At 60.0% G+C, this 19,780-nt stretch overlaps 2 protein-coding genes across 7 annotated transcripts in view; one reads left to right on the top strand and one right to left on the bottom strand.

Annotated features, from left to right (window-relative positions):
- Nucleotides 1-15,341, top strand: part of INPP5A (inositol polyphosphate-5-phosphatase A) — a 172,075-nt gene extending 156,734 nt beyond the window's left edge. For 2 of the 6 annotated variants that reach the window (XM_088019924.1, XM_088019926.1), the window contains 3 exons: nucleotides 2,924-2,997; nucleotides 11,669-11,780; nucleotides 12,771-13,577. In XM_088019924.1, the coding sequence (XP_087876050.1) occupies nucleotides 2,924-2,997; nucleotides 11,669-11,780; nucleotides 12,771-12,989 (405 nt within the window). In that variant the 3' untranslated portion in view covers nucleotides 12,990-13,577. The other 4 variants (XM_088019925.1, XM_028119874.2, XM_028119876.2 and 1 more) reach the window with 4 other exon arrangements.
- A 2,890-nt stretch (nucleotides 15,342-18,231) lies between these two features.
- Nucleotides 18,232-19,398, bottom strand: NKX6-2 (NK6 homeobox 2). The gene is made up of 3 exons (XM_028119879.1): nucleotides 18,996-19,398; nucleotides 18,738-18,910; nucleotides 18,232-18,486 (listed from the first exon to the last, which is right to left on the bottom strand). The coding sequence occupies exons 1-3, from the start codon at nucleotides 19,396-19,398 to the stop codon at nucleotides 18,232-18,234; spliced, it is 831 nt and encodes a 276-aa protein (XP_027975680.1).
- Between the last annotated feature and the right edge of the window lie 382 nt (nucleotides 19,399-19,780).

Raw genomic sequence — 19,780 nt, 5'->3', positions numbered from 1 at the left:
CACAGGAGGAATCTGGGCACAGGCAGCGTCTCTTTTCCTGAGGGAACTTTAGAAACTTTGTTTGGATTTCTGTCAAAGTCCTGGGGCTACTAAGTGGGTGCTCCTCGGAGCCAGGCCCCGTTCTGGGTGCAGAATGGACACAGATGCCCCCATGGGGCTCACAGGCTGCTGGGGACAGAGGAGGGTCAGGTGCAAGTGAGCCACACAGAAGAGACTGCGGCCGTCCACCCGCAGGAGGGGTGCCCGAGGGGCAGGGAGCGTCCTCTCTGGCCGAGGCTCCGGGAGGCACACTGCAGCTGTCATGAGGTTGGGGCCTAGGTTATTCCCAGGTTTCCTTCAAAGTGTAAGGAAGAGAATTAAGTCCTAGCACCTCCCAGCTTTCGGGATTACAATTGGAGTATTTGTACCTAAGTGCCTGGCCCTTTGCCTGCATTTCTTGTATCCGGGGGGCAATCAGATGGAGGGCAGGCACCACGTTTACTGTCCCCCAAATGAAGATCCACGGGAGGCGAGCTTGTAGTCCAAAGCCCAACATATGGAGAGTGCGCCCTTGAGAAGATCAGATGAGCACCAGAATAATTGATAGAAATTATAAAATAATGTTAGAAGGATTAAAAATATGAAAGAATCAGAAACAAATAAACAACACACCCTGGAAGAAACAGGCAGATTAAAAAACACACAGAACTTCTACAGGTGTTGCCGCGGAAGTGAAGTCCTGGTGGGTAAATTAGTGGTGGGACTCTGCCGAGCCAGCAGCGCGTAGGGGTGCGACACCCTGAGCAGGCCGGCAGGGGTAGGGGCGGCGGGCCGCGCCACGCCCTGAGAGGCCACATTTGGCAAAAGGTGATGTTGGAACCACAGGAGACGAGTCCTCAGGAGCAGGATGTGTCCACGTGGAACAGCGGGACCCCAGATGGAAAGAGAAGACGCGACATAGAGCGGCAGGGGGATGCTGGTGCCAGGTGGCAACACAGTGACCCGGGGGAAGAGCCATGAGGACACGCTGCTGGCGCCGAGTCTGCATGCGGCCGGCGCCAGAGCGGCCCTGGGACCTCTCACATGGGTGGACACAGCGGCCCCCAGCAGAGAGCAGGAGGGACTGCGCCGAGCGGCGGCGTGCAGGAGGAGCGGGCGTGTGTGCATGCAGGCTCCACGGGACACCAGCAATCCACGGTCTCGGTCTCTGCGATGCTGCGTTTGTCTAAGCCTCCGAGCTGAATTTGGGAGAGATGGGAAGATTCTCTGACTGCGGGTGAGTGGAGCCCGGCTCTGCGTCCAGAAGCACGTGATCCTGCTGAAGGTCACGGCCCTCGACGTTTCCGTTAAACCCCCGGTCAGCCATGGCCACACCTCTCCAGATGGGTCCTTTCTGGAAACCCTAACCCTAACCTGTAGGGCCAGCTGGTTCCTCTTATAGCCATCGTTGGTCAAAACCATGCAGTGCCTGCATGGAGCCCACAGCCCCCCGCCCCCCATGTCCACCTGCCGGAATCGGGGCCTGTGTCCCATCTGGGAAGGCTGAGAGTTCAAGCTCCAGGGTGATTTAGAGAAGAAACACGCTATAGGCATGTGCGTGCACGTAAACGCAAGGACAAACACACATGTCAACATACACGTAGCTGCGAGACCTGTCCAGGCCCCACACACACTCCAGGGTGCATCTCTCCCTAGAGACTTCCTCTCCATCCCCAGCTGAAGGCCTGACTCAGGAACTTATCAGAACCTGTTTGGCCTGGAGCCCTCCCTGGACTCTAGAGGAGCTGAGTCTTCCCTCGATGCAGGACAACAAGGCCATTTGGTGCCATGAAAGCCAAACCCCTGTGTGCTCCCCCGGGCCTCCCCTCCCCCTGCAGGCCCTCCACACCATGGTCTCCCCTGCCCACCCTGCACCCCTGCTCTGCAGCTGCCCCCGGGTCCCCCAGTCCTGTGCCCATCAGGGCAGCACTGGGCAGGCTCACGCTCAGCAGATGTGAGCTCACAGGTGGCAGCTGTGGGGTCCAGGCCCCCAACCCCTGGCATCTGAGCCTCACCAGGCAGGGTCTAAGGCTCTCTGTGATTCTTGTCTGTGAGTGTCCAGGATTCTGCAGGAATGCATGAGTGCAAGAGAATCGGTTTACCCTCCCAACCCGCAGACCGTTCCTTCTGGTGCACATTCGCTCTGTTTTCCCTCTGACCTTCACCAGGAGAGCACCAGGGCTCGGCGGGGGGGTGTGCTGTGTGCAGGTGGCTCAGGCAGCAGCCTGGCACACAGGTCATCCGCATGTACACCGAGCTGCTGAGGCCACGCTTCAGGAGGGATGAACAAGGACAGGAGCCAGGTGCTGGGGTCGTGTCAGGACGTGATCCACACGCACATCTGAGGCCGTACCCAGTGGAGGCTCAGCTCAGCCAGGGTGGCTGGACCTTGCTGCTGGCACCCTTCCCTCCTGGGGGCACCGTGCCCTTTGGGGTTTGGTTCTGAGGAGTTTTGAGGGCAGGCTGCTCTGTCTCCTCCACGTGTAGAAACCAGTGCTTCACTCCCAAGCTTACTGCTGGAATCCCATACTGCCTGCTTGCTCTGACTTCGTATGGGCAAAAATGAGAGCCACGCCCATTCCGCAGATCATTGCCTTGGCGTGAGGGCATTGCTGGGTCCGCTGCCCTTCGTGGTTTCGGCAGAGGAAGGTGGCCCTGCGTGGCCAGTCAACCATGGGCAGTGGGGCTGGAATCCCGGCATGGCCTCCCAGGCAGAAAGGCATGCCGGGTGCCCACAGATCTCCCCGGGGATAGGAATGGGCAGCTGTTGGCAGGGCTACCCACAGATGGACCAGTTTCCTGGAAGTTCTGTGGGTCCCTGCTGCACACAGACCACCAGAGACTTTCCTGTTGTCCAGTGAGGCAAACCAAAGTGACCTTATTTTCTTCTGTTTCTTTTCTTTAGCTCTTAGAATTTGACAAAGAGCTGTCTGTTTTTAAGGACAGACTGTATGAACTGGACATCTCGTTCCCTCCCAGGTAAGGCACACCCACTTGCTGGATGAGCAGGTAACTTTTCTCCTCTCGGGCACCTGCATGCACCTGTGCACACCACTCCGCCTCCTGCCCTTTCCACGACCCGAGTACCGCAGCAAGCCGAGAGCAAGAAGCAGTTGTTATTTGCTCTTAAAAAAAAAAAAAAAAAAAAAGATTTTTTTTTTCATATGCAAAGCACTGCCTTCTCAGATTAGCACACTGTGGGCCCCAGAGAACTCTGGGTTCTGGGTCTTTCTGGGAACATCAGGATCTTTGGCAATGTAGTGTGTTGGGGGTAGGTTCTGGGTTGTTTTTCTCTTTCTTAGGCTTGGAAGCTTTTGTTGAGCTTTACTCTGGTGTTTACAGAATCTTGAGATCTGCAGCAATGACAGCCCATTCCCTCATGAACAGCCTGGGGGATGCGGCCCACACAGGCACCCAGGGTCTTGGAGGGCACGGGGCAAAGGGGAGCCTGTGGACGTGGCCTTGGAAGCTGCAGCTGGACCTGCGGCTCAGCCAGCCCCGGTCATTCTTGGGGGGGGCACCCTAAGGACACGGAGGCTCTATCATGGGACCCCTCCCCACCCCTCTCTCCTTTTTTAGATCCTGGGTGGAAATTCTCATCACTCGGGCATGTTCCAGGAAACTATAACACGGGCATGGGAGTGTCTTGGGGCGCACTCCACACCCTGTCAACAGACAGAATAACTCTGCTCCTAGAACAAGCTCAAAAACCAGATGGGCTTTCATGCGTGCTCTGTGAGGGGCCCCATCCCCCTGCCACTGTTCAGCAGTCGCACGTGTGAAGTCTGGCAGAGGACCCCACAGTCCACTGGACGTGGGACTTCCTGCTGCTTGTGGGCATGGACTGGTGCCCCTCTGACCTCGAGGTCCAGGTCTGGCCAAGGGGCCCACAGCGTGAGTTTTGGGAGGCCAGACAGGCCGAGACTGTGGGTCTGGAACAGCCAAGAATGCAGCAGGACCAGAGGAGCCTGCCCAGCAGCTCCCACCCGGGGACTGACCAAGGGTGTCCCCCCTGGAGCCCCGACCCCGCTTCACAGGTAGTCACCTGCAATCAGGCACATGTCAGATACACCTGAGATCCAGAGAGATTCTTAGGATTTGTGAGACTGCCTCTTCCTTGGTGGGGTAGGCCAGATGTCCTGAATGGCTCCCCCTATTTGAACAACTCAAGGATCTCTTTTTCGGGCTTTGCTGAGCTGGAGAGGAAGAAGGAGGCCTGGGGGCCACCTTGGGCAGAGGTCACAACCCTGTGGACACATGGGCCCTGTGCTGGCATCTGCTTCTGAAGTTTCTTTCAAACCTGCCACCTTGAAAGTCACCTGGGCACAGACATGGAAGATGCCAGCAGGACGTGGTCGAGACCAGAGCCCTGGGGTCCCGGTGGCCAGTGCCCAGTGCCTTGGGTGGGGGGCGGTGAGCAGCAAGCCCACCACCAGCACGGGTGGCAGAGAAACTTGCTTGCTCACACCTGAACACATCAAGAGTTTGGAAGGCCACGTCAACCCTCACACACCCACATAGGGTAGTGGGGTCCTGGGCTGGTGGTCCTTGGCAAGGAAAGGTACTGTCTGGGACGGTGGCAGTAGTCCACGGCCATGAAATGCTGCCTGCTCGTCTGGGGTCCTTTCCACGCCTGGACAGGGGAAGGACGTGGCCTGGTGCCACGTGGGAGGAGCCTGAGAGAGCTGCCTGTGTGTGTTGGTCACTGGAGTACCTCCTGCCGCGTTCACCAGGACTCCTGGGGTGGGAGGTGCACACGGGGGGCAGTCACCCTGCCCTCTGCGAGGGCCATGAGGTGCGGGGCACAGCTGCTGAGCACAGACCTCCACGAGATTGCTTGGCTTAGGTGGTGGGAGAGCGTCCTGCATGATGTGGCTGGCGGGACTCCCTGCAGGGTGCCGTCGGCCCAGGGAACCCTGTGAGCCCGTAGGAGCAGAGCGCTCGCTCTGGTTGAGGACAGGAGCAGTGACAGGAGGGGACACTGGCTTCCTAGGTGCAGGCCTTGCCTGTTCGGTCATCAGATACTTTCCCTTTAATTAGGAAATAAGATCGTAGTTTCCGGGAGGGAAGGTGAAAGCTTTCTAACCAGACTGATGGCTCTCAACCACCAGAGCCCAGTTTCCAGTCAGAAATCCTGTGAGCTGCCCAGGATCACCCACCCCTCCCCCACTGCCCAGGTCACCCCCCTCCCCCGCTGTCCAGGATCACCCACCCCTCCCCCACTGCCCAGGTCACCCCCTCCCCCGCTGTCCAGGATCACCCACCCCTCCCCCGCTGCCCAGGTCATCCCCCTCCCCCGCTGCCTGGGTCACACCAGTCGCCCTCCTTTGGCTCTCTTGTATTTTTGAAACTATGTTTGTGACCAGAGTCCACAGCCCTGGGCTGGCCATGTGGGGTTTGCAGAGCCGCTCCAGGCTGTGGGAAGAGTGTAAGCAACAGCAAAGTCAGGGAAAAGGGCAGGTGATGAGTGATGGTCAGGGGTTTGGTGCCTGCCAGATATTCTCTGATGGTACCGTAATATAAGCGATCAGGCATGCTGTGTGTGCACATGTGTGTGCGTGTGGTATGTGAGCTCACTTGCTGATCTGTGTATGCGTGCGTGGACATACGCGTGCGTACACAGGAATAGGAACAGGATCGTGTGCAAGGGCATAGTGCTGTGCACTGTGTAGACACGTGCTTGTGAGCATGTGGGTGTGAGTACGTGTGTGTGCACGAGTGTGTATGTAGGTGTTTCATGTGCATGACTGTGTACACGGGAGTGTATTCATGTGCATGTAGTGTGCACGTGAGCAGGGAGTGCGTGTTCATGCACATGTGTATGTGTGTTGCTTGGGCATGTGAACAGCTCAGGAGATCTCACCGTACACATTTCTATTTTGTGAGAATGGCTCTTCACTTCGCAAGCTGCCCTGCGTTGGCCAGAAGGTCTCGACAAAGCGCGCCTTGTGTGTTCCCCGTGGCCGCTGCGGCTCCTGGGGGTTTGTCAGGACAGGCTTGTGCTCCCTGCACACTGCCAGGAGGCTCCCAGTACTTTCTGGAAGGCTGTGAGGACTGGGCCCGTAGGGCCGTGGCTGCCTCAGGCTGTTTTGCGTGTGGTCTCAGCGAGGCCTCAGAAACCGGGAACGCGGGGCATGCCATCCAAGGGCGTCTGCCTGTCCTGGGGGGCAGTGTGGGAACGCGGGGTGCGCAGAGACCCGGAGCATCCGTTCCTGTAGCTGCTGCTCGTGGTTTTCAGAGCCTTTCTGCCCTTATCCACGTGGTGAGGGCCTTGCACACCAATGGCGTGGTTCCGGTCCCTCCGTGAAGGCCCCTCCTCAGCATCGTGCAGAGCAAGACATTGCGTTGGGGCGGCCCGCGGCGTCCAGTTTCGCTCAGTGTCAGCACTGTTTGTTGCTCACCAGTGAGCCACACAGACGTTTCGTCAGCGGACGGGCCTTGTAAGGAGAGAGCGGATCTTGGCAGACACCTTTGTCGCTGTTCTCTACCAGCTAACAGAGTCTCACTCCTAATGGACTAGAACTTACTTCTGTCATTTTGCTAGAAAAGGTGCTAATATTTCAGGCGTTTATGGAGCCTTCAGCTCTGTTCTCCACCGAGGGCTCAGCATGATAGCACCTTCATTAGGGTGACTGGTTGTGGGTGACGGTCAGAGGCAGAGTGTGCCACAGGCCAGGCTGGAGTGGGAGCAGGCTGGAGGGCCCACGCCTGCGCTCCACATGGCGCTGCCCCCGCCAGCACGCCGGGGACTGCACCCCACCACGTGAAGATCTGAGATGCCAGCTGGTGTGTCCCTGAGCCGATGACGTAAACGTGCCTCTGACAGCTCACCCAGGCACGGGCCGCGGCATGGGTCTGAAACCGTATCTGTGACCCACTAGTTCTTGGCCACGGGAAGGGGTCTCTCGCCCACGCACACAACTGGTAACATCACCGGCTGGGCCTTCGGAACGCCCGGGCTGCCAGACTGTACGCACGTCCCAGGTGTTGGCAGGCATCGGACGGCGTGTGCCTCCCATGGGACGCTGTCAGGCACATGGGCCCGTACACATCCTCCAAAGCCCTGGGTTTTCCTTGAAACCTGGAATTTTGTCATTGACAACAAATACCCTTGGATATTTTCCTGGAGGGGAAAAATGGCTCATTTCATTGTTTCTTGAGAAAACTCCTGTCTGATGCCCATTTCTGAGTGACAACAGTCTCTGCCTTTCTAGAAAACAAAGATACTCCACGAAAATGAGCTGAAATGGGCACAGGGCAGAGCACACCATGTGTGTCCATCTCCTCCCGCCGCGTCTCGAAACAGCACGCCTCCCAGTCTGGAGTGTCAGTCAGTCAAGGAACCGTTGGTTCCTTTGTGTGGCCGCTCTGAGTCTGTGTGACTCCCACCACCGTCACCCGCGTCCCAGGCCGCTGCTTCAGGCAGACGGCGCATTAGGGAGGTGATGAGTGTACCTTCCAGACCCACCTGGAAGTGTGTCAGGGACCCCGGCGGCTCCACACCCCACACTCCAAGACCAGCCAGAGGTAGGAGGAGCCAGAATGTGCACTGATGGCGGGACAGGTACTCGCTGCTGAAGGGGAGTGTCCCACAGTGGTGGCCACAAACTGCGCTCTGTGAGCAAGTCTGAAATCAGTATGCCCAGGCAGAGCCACGCTCAGGGCGTGAGTGCCGCGCGCTCGCATTCAGGTGCCTGGTGGGTGGCGCTGGGGTCACGACCCATGACTTTCCAGGCAGCGGCAGGAAGGCTAGCAGGGGCCGTGGGGGTCGTGCGGGGGGACGTGGGCCCTGCCCCAGGCGTGTGGGACAGTTTATGTAAAGTTGATGGAGAGAATCGGAAAACGTGAAAGGCCTGGATCTACTCCTCCACACTTTGAAAGTAATTTGCTCATTCAGGGGAAGTGGAATGGGAGGAATCACAGTCACACCTTTCAAAGGCAAACTCTTCATGTTGGGAAGGACACGTTTTTACTGAGCGAATTGATTACAGAGTAAGACAAAGTCTAGCTTTTGAAAAGCTCAAAAGTGTGTGTGATAACAGGTGAATGCAGGAGGCTCGCGGGAGGAGGCAGGCTGTCTTAATGGATGCATTTAATTTTAAGTTAAGGATAAAGAGCCTCTTTTCCAAGCTTCTTCCTGGGCCATTATCTAAACTTCAACCCTCTGTAGATTCCCATCTGTAGTAATGTGTCCAGTTGTGAAGTTAGGACGAGAAGGTGCGTGGTCTGCCCTCTGCCAGGCCTGCTGGTTGGGAAGGAGCCAGGACATCTGTCTGTCCCGCTGGTCGCGGGGTCCTGGTTGGACATGACCCAGGCAGGTGCGTGGGGTGGGCCCCGGAGGGTGAGCACGGCCAGAGGTGAGCTGCTCGGGAAAGCCAGCCGCGGGGCGAAGGGCCGTGCCCAGTGGCCGGGTCGCTCTGTGCCGCCAGCCCCGGGACTCTCTCCTGGGCGGTCTTTGCTGCGAATTCCTCCACCACATAGCTCAGTGTTGCCATGGTTCCTGCTCACTTTCCTCGATTGTCCTTTTTTTCCTTCCCTCTCTTTTCCAGGATTATCAGTAACAGCCGGTATTTTTTGAAACCGAGTATTTGGGGACGCCGGGGTCCCGAGCTGCTCTTGCCGTGCTGGGTGCATTGTCTGCACCGCTGTGCCCTGTCCGTGCCCACTCACGTGGGCACTGTTCCCCAGGCAGGGCTCCGAGGAGGGACTTCTGTCCCCACAGCCCTCCTGAGGCTCCGGGCAGCACCCCCACCATGCCACCCTCCACTTGGGAGAGCGGGTGCAGAATGTGCGGGTCTGGCTGCAGCTTCTGTTTCCCCCTGTGCCCGGGGTCCCCACCTGCGGCCGGCCCTGTAGGTTCAGGTTGGTGAGCACGGCCGGGCTTCGGGCCTTCCTGGCCGTGTTGTTGGGCCGTGGAGACTCCACCCGCCTGTCCTGCAGCTCAGATGGAGTCCTGAGCCTGGTCCACAGGGCCGGTCGCTGGCCATGGCAAAGGGGCTGCTGCCCACATCCTGGGGGAAGAAGCTCGAGGGGCAGGGAGGGCTGCGTGCTTGAGGACAGGTGGGCAATCGTTAGCGTCATCACCAGCAGTCACGGCAGCTCTCCCTCACAGGGGCACAGCTGGGCGCTTGTCCTGTCTCCCCTCTCCGCCCCTGCCAGAGTTTGCTTCCAGATAAGTGTGCATGCATGGGAGGCATGGACTTAACCACCATCCGCTCTGGAAGCACGCAGGCTGCAGACTGGCAGCCTCGGCCCTGTGCCCTGTGCTCAGATGTCAGAGGAAGGACGGGGTGCCACCCGGCCCCCTCCCTCCCTGGGCCTGTCTGCACCAGCTCTGTTCTGGTGTGCCCCCTTCTCCGGAATCAGGGGCCACAGGGCACAGCCCCGGGGCTGTGGGGGGAGGGGCAGTGCCCCCACCAGCAGGACACCTCTGGGGATCAGCTTCTTTCTCCTTTTGAGTCACCTGTGTTCACACTGGACTGTGGCAGCCGGCTCCTGCCCGAGCACGATGGGCCAGGGCCACGCAGGGCTCCCAGGACTGCCCTCGGGGGCAAACCCGGAAGCTTGCTCTTCTCTGGGACTCACCGCAGCACCACCGTGTGAGCCGTGACCACCTGTCGGATCCCAATGTGGACGGGGCAGGAGCTCCGTGTTGCCTCCCTGACAGATTTTGTGTCCTGGCACAAACCCAGGCCTGAGGTATGAACACTGAACTTTGGCCCCGGTGTACATCCTCATGGTCTGTGGGTGCCATGTGCAGCCCTAGATGGGACCCCAAGACCAGCTGGGGCCTGCAATGGGGTTTCTGGTCCTCTTGGCAGCATCGGTGGTGTAACTGAGCGTCGAGGGTGGTGTCTGAGCGCGTGGCATTCATCCCGTTGCCGGACCGCATCTCAGCATGATGCTTTTAAGCCTCGGATGACTCACTGTCTCCTGGCAGAGAGCCCTCACCACACCTGCTGTCTGCTCGTGGCTGCCCTCACCCCTGACCTCTGCCCCCAGTGAGGGGGCTTCTTGTTCTCGTCCTGCAACTCAGCACATTGTCCTCTGGAAACTGGGGTTGATCCGTGTGGACCCCCGATTCCCGGCTCACAGGCAGCATGTTCCGGAGACAACCTGCCACCAGCCTCGGCGTGTCCCCCGGGCACCCGGGAGAGGTCGTGTGTGCGAGGCGAGCGGTCCCAGCCGGGTGGTGTCACTCCCTCACGGTCACAGCTGAGCCGGGCGCCCTGCACGTGCAGAGCAGGGGTGGACGGCCGGTTCGCCACTTCTCCTGCAGAGGAGTTTTTAGGGTAGTTCGTGTTAGAAGTAGGAACTGTGTTGTTTTTAAGCATATTTGCTGCTTTGGGTCTTTAATCAAGTGAAGCAGTGATTTCTTGAGGGGTGAGGGCCCTTGGCCACTGTTTCTGGTGAAAATGTGGGGGACCCCGATGGGACGGGGCGAGGCCAGGAACCGTTAGCTCAGGGCAGAAGCATGTTCTGCGAAGCCTGATGGTCACGGCAGGACACGGGTCTTGAGGCCACAGAGCAGAGGGCTGGGGGCCAGAGTCCTCAGCAGACCAGGGGCCGCTGCAGGAGTGGCCCCTCTCTCCCAGCAGTGGGAAAGCACAGCAGAGAATAAGCTAATTCACAGCTAAGACCATATGGTACTTTGGAACTAACCTAAAAACCAATTTTTACAAGGAGAAGTTTAGACTCTAAGATGGCTGTACAAGATGCACCATGAATACGCAGACCCTGGTGCGGATGCAGCAGACACAGCGACACATCTCCCCAAAGCCAGCTCGTTCTGAGTTCATTATTACTACTCAGTCAGTCCCAATCACAATGCCCACGTGGGGGTGGAGCCAGCAGTTCTAAGTGGACGGAGGCAGGCCCACTGGGCCTGGAGGCAGGATCGTTCCAGGGAGTTCTGGAAACAGAAGAAAGCTGCCCGTAGGCCCGAGGAACATGAGGGCCACGTGTGCGTCTCTGCCCATCGGTGGATCAGCTGTGGTAGCTCCATCCCCAAGGGGCTGTCAGGGCCTCTCCTGGGGGCTGAGCCGGGTCAGGGCGTGGGAAGGGGTGCCTGTGTGGCGAGAGCCCGAGTCAGGGACAGTCACAGGCCATGCCACAGCAATGAGCCTGTGGCCTGGGCGCCAGGCACTTGCCAAGACCAGATGCTGTGGTGAAGCGGGCGTGGGGATGGGGCGTGGGGACGGGGCGTGCACCCGTATCACGCCCCAGCTTCCGGAGGCTCCCCCCAGAGGCGTGAGGGGACGTCTGAGTGGAAGTCCCACAGCGGCTCCCCTGCATTCACAGGCAGGCCAGGCCACGCGCTGGGCAGGCCCCTGGGACGCCGGTGGGGCAGGAGGCCCGTCTTCCCCATTCAGGTTTCCACTGTCCTCTATGTCCAAAACTAAAATCACAGTGTCCTAGACGATGCCATTGGTTTGTCGCACGATCCCGTTACAACAAAAATTCAAGTGAGAACTTAAATTGCGGGTTCGACTTCGTGTTCCGGAAACCTGTCCACGTGGGTTTTTTCCCTGCGTGGCGTTGGCCACCCCACATGCACGGGAAGAGCCACACGGCCCCCCCAGGGACTCGGGAGACGGTGGGAGGCGGGGCTGGAGCCGGCACCTGACCAGGCACCCTTGTGTCCCCCCAGCTACCCGTACAGCGAGGACGCCGGCCAGGGCCAGCGGTACATGAACACCCGCTGCCCTGCGTGGTGCGACCGTGTCCTCATGTCTCCATCCGCCAGGGAGCTGATTCTGAAGGTAAGTGCCAGGGCCGCCCCAGGACCAGCCACACACGGAGGGCCCCCGGGGTGGGCCCTGGCGTCGTCCCGAGAGGGGTCCTCGGCCACCTGAGAGCCAGCACCCGGGCCTGAGGCCCCCATGACATATGATGTCTTTCTGAACCCACAGCATGCAAACACGGTCATCAGTGCCTTCAAAACCCTCGCAGTTTATTGTACCCTCGGGAACGGAATGTGCTCTTGTCCTCGAGGGCGCTTGTGTAAAGCGTGGTGGACACGTCCGTCCTTATTTCCCTGAGATGTAAATCAAGAGCCTGATTCACATCTGGGCTCAACACGGTAGAAACAAACGGGAACATTCAAGAGGTGGCACCCTGCACTGAGGTTTCCTGTGGCCTCTTGATTTTCAAGAATTTTCAGTGCCCACATTTTAATACAAAAGGGTGTTTTCAAAAGAATCAATATCTGAATTTGTTTTGTCAACCCCATCAATGGGAAATCACACACAAGTGCATTGATATGGGGGGGGGCGCGGGCTGGTGCTCAGAGCAGACGTGGGCCTTTGGGGAGCCGTCCCTGACCTGAGCTCTGTTTTAGGTTCCAGTTGCCCCCCCAACCAAGACCCCTTAGCTGGGCCCTGAGTCCTCACCCCAGGGTCTGGGAGCACACTGGGCAAGAGGGATCACAGCCAGGAGGGCAGAGCCCCCCTACATGCTGCCCCAGGCTCATAGCACACCCTGCCATGCACACACCCTGTGCCCTGTACTCAGTGGGCCCCTGCCCCCAGCCCAGCCCTCTGTGTTCTTCCTTGAGCCCAGAGGAAGCCAGCGGGGGGCCTGCAGCAAGCTTGCTCCATCAGGGCCTCGGCACACCTCCCCCTGTGCTGTGTGCTGGGCGTGCCCCCGCCTGTGACACCCTCGCACCCAGGGCCCACCACTGGGGATAGCTCCCGGGGCCACTTCCCCAGGGGGCCTTCCTGGCTGACGCTGCACTGGATGTCGGCCAGCAGCGCACAGACCCGGGAGAGCCTGCCTGGTGCCCAGCCTTGGACATAGCCCTGCTCTCTCTGCCGGACCTGCTGCTGACGCTCTGGAGTTGGCTGTGTGCAGTTGCACGCCTGCCGGTCCTGAACACATGCGGTGTGCTGGGCGCACGGCCACAGCCAGAACAGGGGCCTCGGGGACAGAGAAGAGACAAGTGTGGTCTACAGGGAAAGCACCCACGCTGAGGAAACTGCATTCTGCAGGAAACTGAGCGTGTGTGGCAGGGCGGAGGCGGTCCCTGTAGACTGTTTCATGCTCACTCTGAGCTTGGACGCCTCCGAGCTGGAGGGCCCCCCCCGCCAGTCCCAGGCAGACGTCCCCCAGGCCCTCCCCAGGGGCTGCCCGGCGGCAGCGGGCGTTACCGTCAGATCAGACGCGCCTCATGAGCGGCTCCTCGGCCTCATCCATCATGCTACGCTCGGGTACCTCGTCACCATGTTCCGTTCTGCTTCCCCAGCCCTAAAACACCAAAGGTGGCGGGCTGGCGGCGCTGCCTGGGAGCTGCCGGGATGCATGCACTGCTGTAATTTGTTTATCTGTCTCAAGATTATGCAGTTGGAAATCCACAATTTTATGCTGCCTTTGTAAATTACCGTGCTGCGCTTGACGGATGTCCCCCACTTCCGCGAGGCAGCGTTGCGATTGTGAAGGATGGGAAGTGCTCACGCATATGGAGCAGAAGGTTATGTTTTTATACTTTCTGGCAGGCGACCATGCTGGAAAGTAAATCTGACCTTAAGCTTCCTACTGCATTAAAGATAATTCAGTTTTAACTTCATAGTCTCGAATGCTTCAGCTGCGGATATAAAAATCCGGCCCAGTCGGAGCTGACTGACTGCCAGGAAGGAACCCTTCACGGTCGCACCCGAAACACAGGGGTCTGCCCGGCCTGCAGACACGGAGGCGCAGGGAGGGAGGGGCCGGTGTGCACACAGCGGTTAATTAATGTGTACAAAGTGCTTGGCGCAGCCGCACGGGATTCAGAGGCGTCTGCTCCCATGTGAACACAGTTCTGGGCTAATAGAACCGGCTGTCCAAACAAACGGAAACAGGGAAAACGGACGCCCAATGCACGGTGGGGGGCGGGGGGCGCCTGAGAAGAAAACCCTCCCCCAGGGGCACGTGCCAGAGGACAGCTTGGGGGGCCCCCACCCCAACTCCCATCCGGAAGCAGGAAGAACCAGGGGCTCGGTGGCTCCCAGGGCTTCCAGAATGTTCTGCCTGCTGGGAGGTGGCAGGTAGCTCGGGCTCGCCGAGGAAGCCCCGCCATCCCCACCTTCCCACACGGGTCTCTCTGTTTGCTTTCCCAGTCGGAGAGCGAGGAGAAGGTTGTCACCTATGACCACATTGGGCCCAACGTCTGCATGGGAGACCACAAGGTGATGTGTCCGCGCCGTGTGCGGTGCGGGGCCGGGCGGGGACTGGACGGCAGGGGCAGCGGGTGGCGGGCTGGACGGCGGGGGCAGCGGGTGGCGGGCTGGACGGTGGGGGCAGCGGGCGGCTGGACAGTGGGGGCTGGACGGTGGGCCGAGTTACTGCTTCTCCATCGGCCCACACAGCACTTGCCCAGATGGTCTTTGTTTACGTAATTGTAATAAAATACCCGAAGGTAGGTAGGTAGGTAAAGAAGGCAGAAAAGACACAGTAGGATAAAATACAGAATTTTACTATTTATAACAAAATACTGTCACAGCCAGTGATTTCCGAAGGTCGTTTTTCTAGTGTGCATTTGGGATACCGTGACTTCTCATGGCAGTGAACACAGATGCGTCCTTCAGGGGGATGCTGAGTGTTTGTGCAGGGACGCACTTCATGTGCGTGAGCGTCCCTAACCCCGAGCCCCAAAGTCTCACTGAGGGCAATGCTGGCCACATCTTACCTTCAGCCAAATTGGAGACACCCGCGCTTCCCATGTGCAAGGCCTCCGGGCCGTGACCACGGGGTGCATTGTCCTGATGCGCCGCCCCCCACACTGGCGCCGGGGGGAGTTGACCCGGCACAGCCGCCGGGTTAGTCAGCACTCTACGTGAGTTTTTACCTGGAAATCATGCCCTTTCCAAAACTCAAGCCCCAGCTCCAGTTGTGAGGTCACTGGGGTCTCACGCTGGTGCTTGCGCACAAGGCAGGGGGACGCAGTTTGGGCAGCCGGGGGAGGGCAGGCATCGGAGTCTGGGTGTCAGGGTGGGCGCGTGGCCATGGGCTCTGATGCCCTCTCTTCTCCCGCTGCAGCCCGTGTTCCTGGCCTTCCGCATCGCGCCCGGGGCAGGTAAACCTCACGCCCATGTGCACAAGTGTTGTGTCGTGCAGTGACGTGTGGTAAATATGACTCCTTCCCTTGGCTTCACCTTTTCTCAGCTTTTCCTGGTGTGTTTGTTCCTTTAACGAGTGACCGATTCCACGGCAGGGAGGCGATGCCAGCGACACCAGAGGGCCCTTCGCGAGACCTCCCTGTAGCGCCGGGAGCCGGTGGGAGTCCCATCCACTGAAACGCGTCCTCCTAACAGCTGCATCGACAAACCCGCCCGAGCGCCACCCGCTAGACGGCTGGCCCCACACTTCGCTTCAGCCTCCGGACCGTTCCGGAAAAGCCTCACATACCTCACTGTCTTGTCTGTTCATGTGACATTAAGTAGAAATACTGGGTTTTTGTAATAAGTCACCGTCCTGTTGCCAAAACTCTAGACAGGAGAGGGAGTCTGTATTTTAGACTTCAGAGTTTCCATTTTTAATAATTGTCAGCGTGGGAAGAGCTTCTCCGGCGTGGAAACCCCCCAGGTGTCCCAGGTCCCCCTCTGCCACCTGGAGGCGTGCGTGGGGGCGGGCGGCGGGCGGGGGCTCTTTGCGACTCCGGCAGTGTGGCCACTGTGAGGAGAGCAAGGGGCCCTGATCTTCGCCTCGGGCGGCTCCCCTTCCGTGTTATTTACTGCCGCGTTACATGGTTTTTGAATCACACTGCAGCTGCTTTCCATTTTTATATATATAAATATATATAAATATATACTTTTTAAAAATAATTTATAAATCTTACCAAAACTTATGCTAAATATACTCTTCGGGACGAATGCTTGCGAGGGTCCTGTCGGCAGGTAGGAATGGAGTCGAGTTCGGGGACGTGCACATCCGCACAGACCCACCCGGCCTGGCGACCTAGCGGTGCCGTCCTGCGTGGACGTCGACCACAGCACATCCACACTTGCAGATTCTTATCCTATACCTTTTTTTCTGGGTAATATTAAGAACTGAATGTGAAGTTTCTAGCTAGCTCGGGTGTACCTTTTAAGAATTTTGTAAACTGTCCCGTCTGTCTTTTGTTACTGTTCTATGGTGCCAAGTATTCTACATAAAACAATAATATCATGGGAGAAACAAAAATAGCCTAGTCTGCTTCAGATAGAAACTGCTTTTAACATGGGCTGTATATAAAACTACTAAGAGAAACAAAACCGTAAGTTTCCTCGGCTGCTCCGTTGCACCCAGCCTACGTGGTAACCTTGCTGCGACCATCGCCCCTAGCACGAAGTACAGCATTAAAAGGTCATTGCAGAGCCTGTGGATGAAACACAACCTATGTTTTATTGATCCGCTTTAGAACACTACACAATTCCTGGACTGGGTGAAGGCCTTAGATGCTCGTTTTTAGGTAAATCACTACCATTGCAAGTGATTGGGTGTCCGCTTGCTGATATGTTCTTGACAGCGCGGTCAGGGTCAGTGCTTTGGCCGCTCTGTCCACGTGCCACACGGCAGGCCCGCCCCACGAGCTTCTGTGTAACGGGGTTTCAGCTGTTGGTCACTGTGGAGGCCTCTAAAAATGACTGCTCCGGTTCCTAAGCAATAAAATTGATCATGGTGAAAACAGTCCTGAGTCTGCTTTGTTTCTCTGCCTCCCTGGTCCCCATCTCCTTTGAAATGCTAAGTAACGGGAGGGCGCTCTTTTGTGGGCTCACCAGAAATGCCGGAATGTCATTCTATCAGACATTGCTACACAAAACCAAGCCAGTAGTTAAGTACAGAAAAATAATCTTTTGGGTTTTTTACTGTAGTGGTAACTAATGGGAATTACCCCTCAGCATTTAAAGACGAGGTTATAAAAATGGACTGCCTTCCTCAAAACTTTAAAACTGGGAATTCCTTTGCTCTTAACTTGAGCTGAGAGAACGATTCACTCACAGAAATAAAATAGATTTTAATATTGCTCTGTTAAAAAGAATACCAGCCAGTGGCTCAAAAGAAATGTCTGTTTTTTAAAAACTGATGGTGCAGCCACGTGGCATAGAACAGAAAACATCAGCCTTTTCCGTTTCTCTGTAACAGTTTCAAATATGCCTTCAAGGAGAAACCCTATAATAACGTAATCACTTCTCTTTAATTTTTAAAATTACAACGCAAGAGTTACGCGCAGTAGGACGCAAGCACGCAGAGCACCAGCCTCAAGAGTGTGGAGCCCCGCCGCTGGCCCGCTCCCTGCGCCCCGTGCGGGCCGCCGAGGGCCTGGCCCGGGGCGACTGAGTGCGAGCTGTGCCTCGAAGGGCGGCAGCGTTACTTGGGATTTCTCTTTGGCGTCCCGGTCTGAATCAAATAGTTTCTACGGAGTAAAGACTATGGAACCGGGCTGCAGACGAGCTTAAAATCTGTGAGCTGCGCGCTTAGCGTGCAGTAGGAAACCTTTAGCTGCTAAGGCATTTTAAGATCTGCGTAATCAGATCAAACACATCGGTGCGAGCCAGGCGGCAGCCTAAGACCCCGCGCCCGCCCCGGGGTTTCCGAAAAGAGGGACGCGCGCGGGTGAGTGCTCACCTGCCGCCGACCTCCGCCACTGAGCCGGCCCTGCAGCCCCCGGCAGGGCGCGGGTGGGAGGGGGCGCCGCACCTGTCGCCGCGCGCGCACCTGCCAGCGCCGCGCCCCGCGCCCGCTGCGTTTCCGTCCGCGGCCCCGTCCGGCTCCGCTGGGCGCTCTCTGGCTTCGCGGCTCCTCCGGCGCTCCCGGGGCGGCCGAGGGGGTCTCGGGGCCAGGGTCGCCTTTCCCCGCGCCGGGCCCTCGATGTCCCCTCGCTCCTGCGAGCGCCGCCGCCCGGGCCTGGGGACACGCGGGCCGGGGTCGCACCGCGCGCCTCGCTGCCGGCCCGGCCCCGCGGGGACAAAGACTGGGGTGGCAGGGACCCGCGGGAGGGGGGGACGCGGGGGCGGGGGGTTTCGAGAAGGAAGACACACGCGGTGCAGCCTCCGGAGCCGCGGCTCCGCCGGGGACGTGTTAAATAATTTATTGATTATACAAAGTGATTCCGCCCGGGACGCGCGGCCCCGCGCCCTCCCGAGCCCGCGCCGGCCGCTTTATAACTTATCCTGTAAAAATATATATACACACGGGCGGGCGGCGGCGAGGGGCGCCGGCCCGCCCCGACCCTGGTTGCTCCGGCCGCGCGCGTGCTCACAAGGCGTCCCCCGCGCCGCCGCCGCACGGGCTGACCAGCGCCAAGTTCGCGGGTTTGTGCTTCTTGAGCAGCCGCGTGATCTTCTCGTCGTCCGAGTTGGGGTCCAGAGGCCGGTTGTACTCGTCGTCGTCCTCCGCGTCCGAGCCGCCCACCTTCAGCTTCTCGGCGTCGGAGTCCTGCTTCTTCTTGGCCGACGCCATCTCAGCCGCGTGCCGCTTGCGCCACTTGGTCCGGCGGTTCTGGAACCACACCTGCGGCGGAGGGGGACCGTCAGACGGCGCCCCGGCAGCGCCCAACCCGTGCAACGCGAGACCCCGCCGCCCGCGGGGACGTGCGGCGGCCGCGGCGGCCAGCACCCCCGCCCGGCCGCAGAGCAGCGGCGCCCCCGGGGCTGAGCCCGGGGCGGGCTGGCGGCCGAGCGCACACCGTTCGCCCGACGCGGGCGCCGAGTCGGCTTCGCGCAGCGGGGCCCGCGGGAGACCGCCCCGCACCAGCCGCTCACCTTGACCTGGCTCTCGGTCATGCCCAGGGAGTAGGCGAGGCGCGCGCGCTCAGGGCCGGCCAGGTACTTGGTCTGTTCGAAGGTCTTCTCCAGCGCGAAAATCTGCTGGCCGGAGAAGGTCGGCCGTGAGTGCTTCTTCTTGCCGTCCTTGTCCAGGACCCCGCCGGCCTGGGCTGCAAAGGAGGGCGGGTGAGCTTGGCCTGCCGCCCCGCGCGCCGCACCCCAGGCCCCGCGCCGCTTCCCTCGCTCGCCACCTACCCGGGCCGGCCAGGCGCGGGTCCCTCCAGGGCGAGCCCTGCACCACGCCGGGCCAGAAGATGGGCGGGCGCCCGGGCAGCTCGGCCAGCGGCTTGGGATAGCCGCGCGCCACGGCCGCAGGCCCGAAGTAGACGCCGGCCGACGAGGCGAGCCCGTTGAGACGGGGCAGGCCGCCCAGGAGGCCGCCGCCCGCCGTGCCCACCGGCCGCCCCAGGATGTCGCTGATGCCATGAGGGGTGCCGAGCGGCAGCTGCGCGCCCAGGCCGCCCAGCGCGGGCGCCTTGAAGCCGGCCGGGCCCTGCAACGCGTACGGGAACAGCGACGTCTTCATCTCGGCCATGTTGTGCAGCGCGGCCAGCGGCGCGCTGCTCAGCACGAACGCGCCCGGGCGGTTAGCGTCCATGGGCGCCGCCGCCGCCGGCCCGGGCGCCCATCCGGGCCCCGCCGCCGCCGCCGCCCGCGCCCGCCGGCCCGGGAAGTTTGCGCGCGGCCCGGGGCGCCGGCTGCAGCGGGGCGCGAGGGGCGCGGGCGCCGACGGCCCGGGGAGGCGCGAGGGCGGCGGCTCCGGGGCAAGCTGGGCGGCGGCCGCGGGGTCAGCGGGGCAGCGGCGGCGGCGGCGGCGGCGGCGGCGGCGGCTCCGGGGCCGATCGGAGCGGCGCCGCGCGGGCCGGACGCGCTGATAACCGCGGGGGCCCCCGCGCGGCGCGCGCGCTGATTGGCTGCTGGCGCCCGCGGCCCGGCCATTGGCCAGCGCCCCGCCCGTCTGCGCGCCCCCGCCGGCCGCG

The sequence above is a fragment of the Eumetopias jubatus genome, unplaced genomic scaffold (assembly GCF_037043125.1).
Source record: "Eumetopias jubatus isolate StellerSeaLion01/CBP00866 unplaced genomic scaffold, mEumJub1_p1.0 scaffold_17, whole genome shotgun sequence".
NCBI lineage: Eukaryota > Metazoa > Chordata > Mammalia > Carnivora > Otariidae > Eumetopias > Eumetopias jubatus.
The sequence above is the reverse complement of the archived record's forward strand: the minus strand, read 5'-3'. Positions and strand labels throughout refer to the sequence as shown.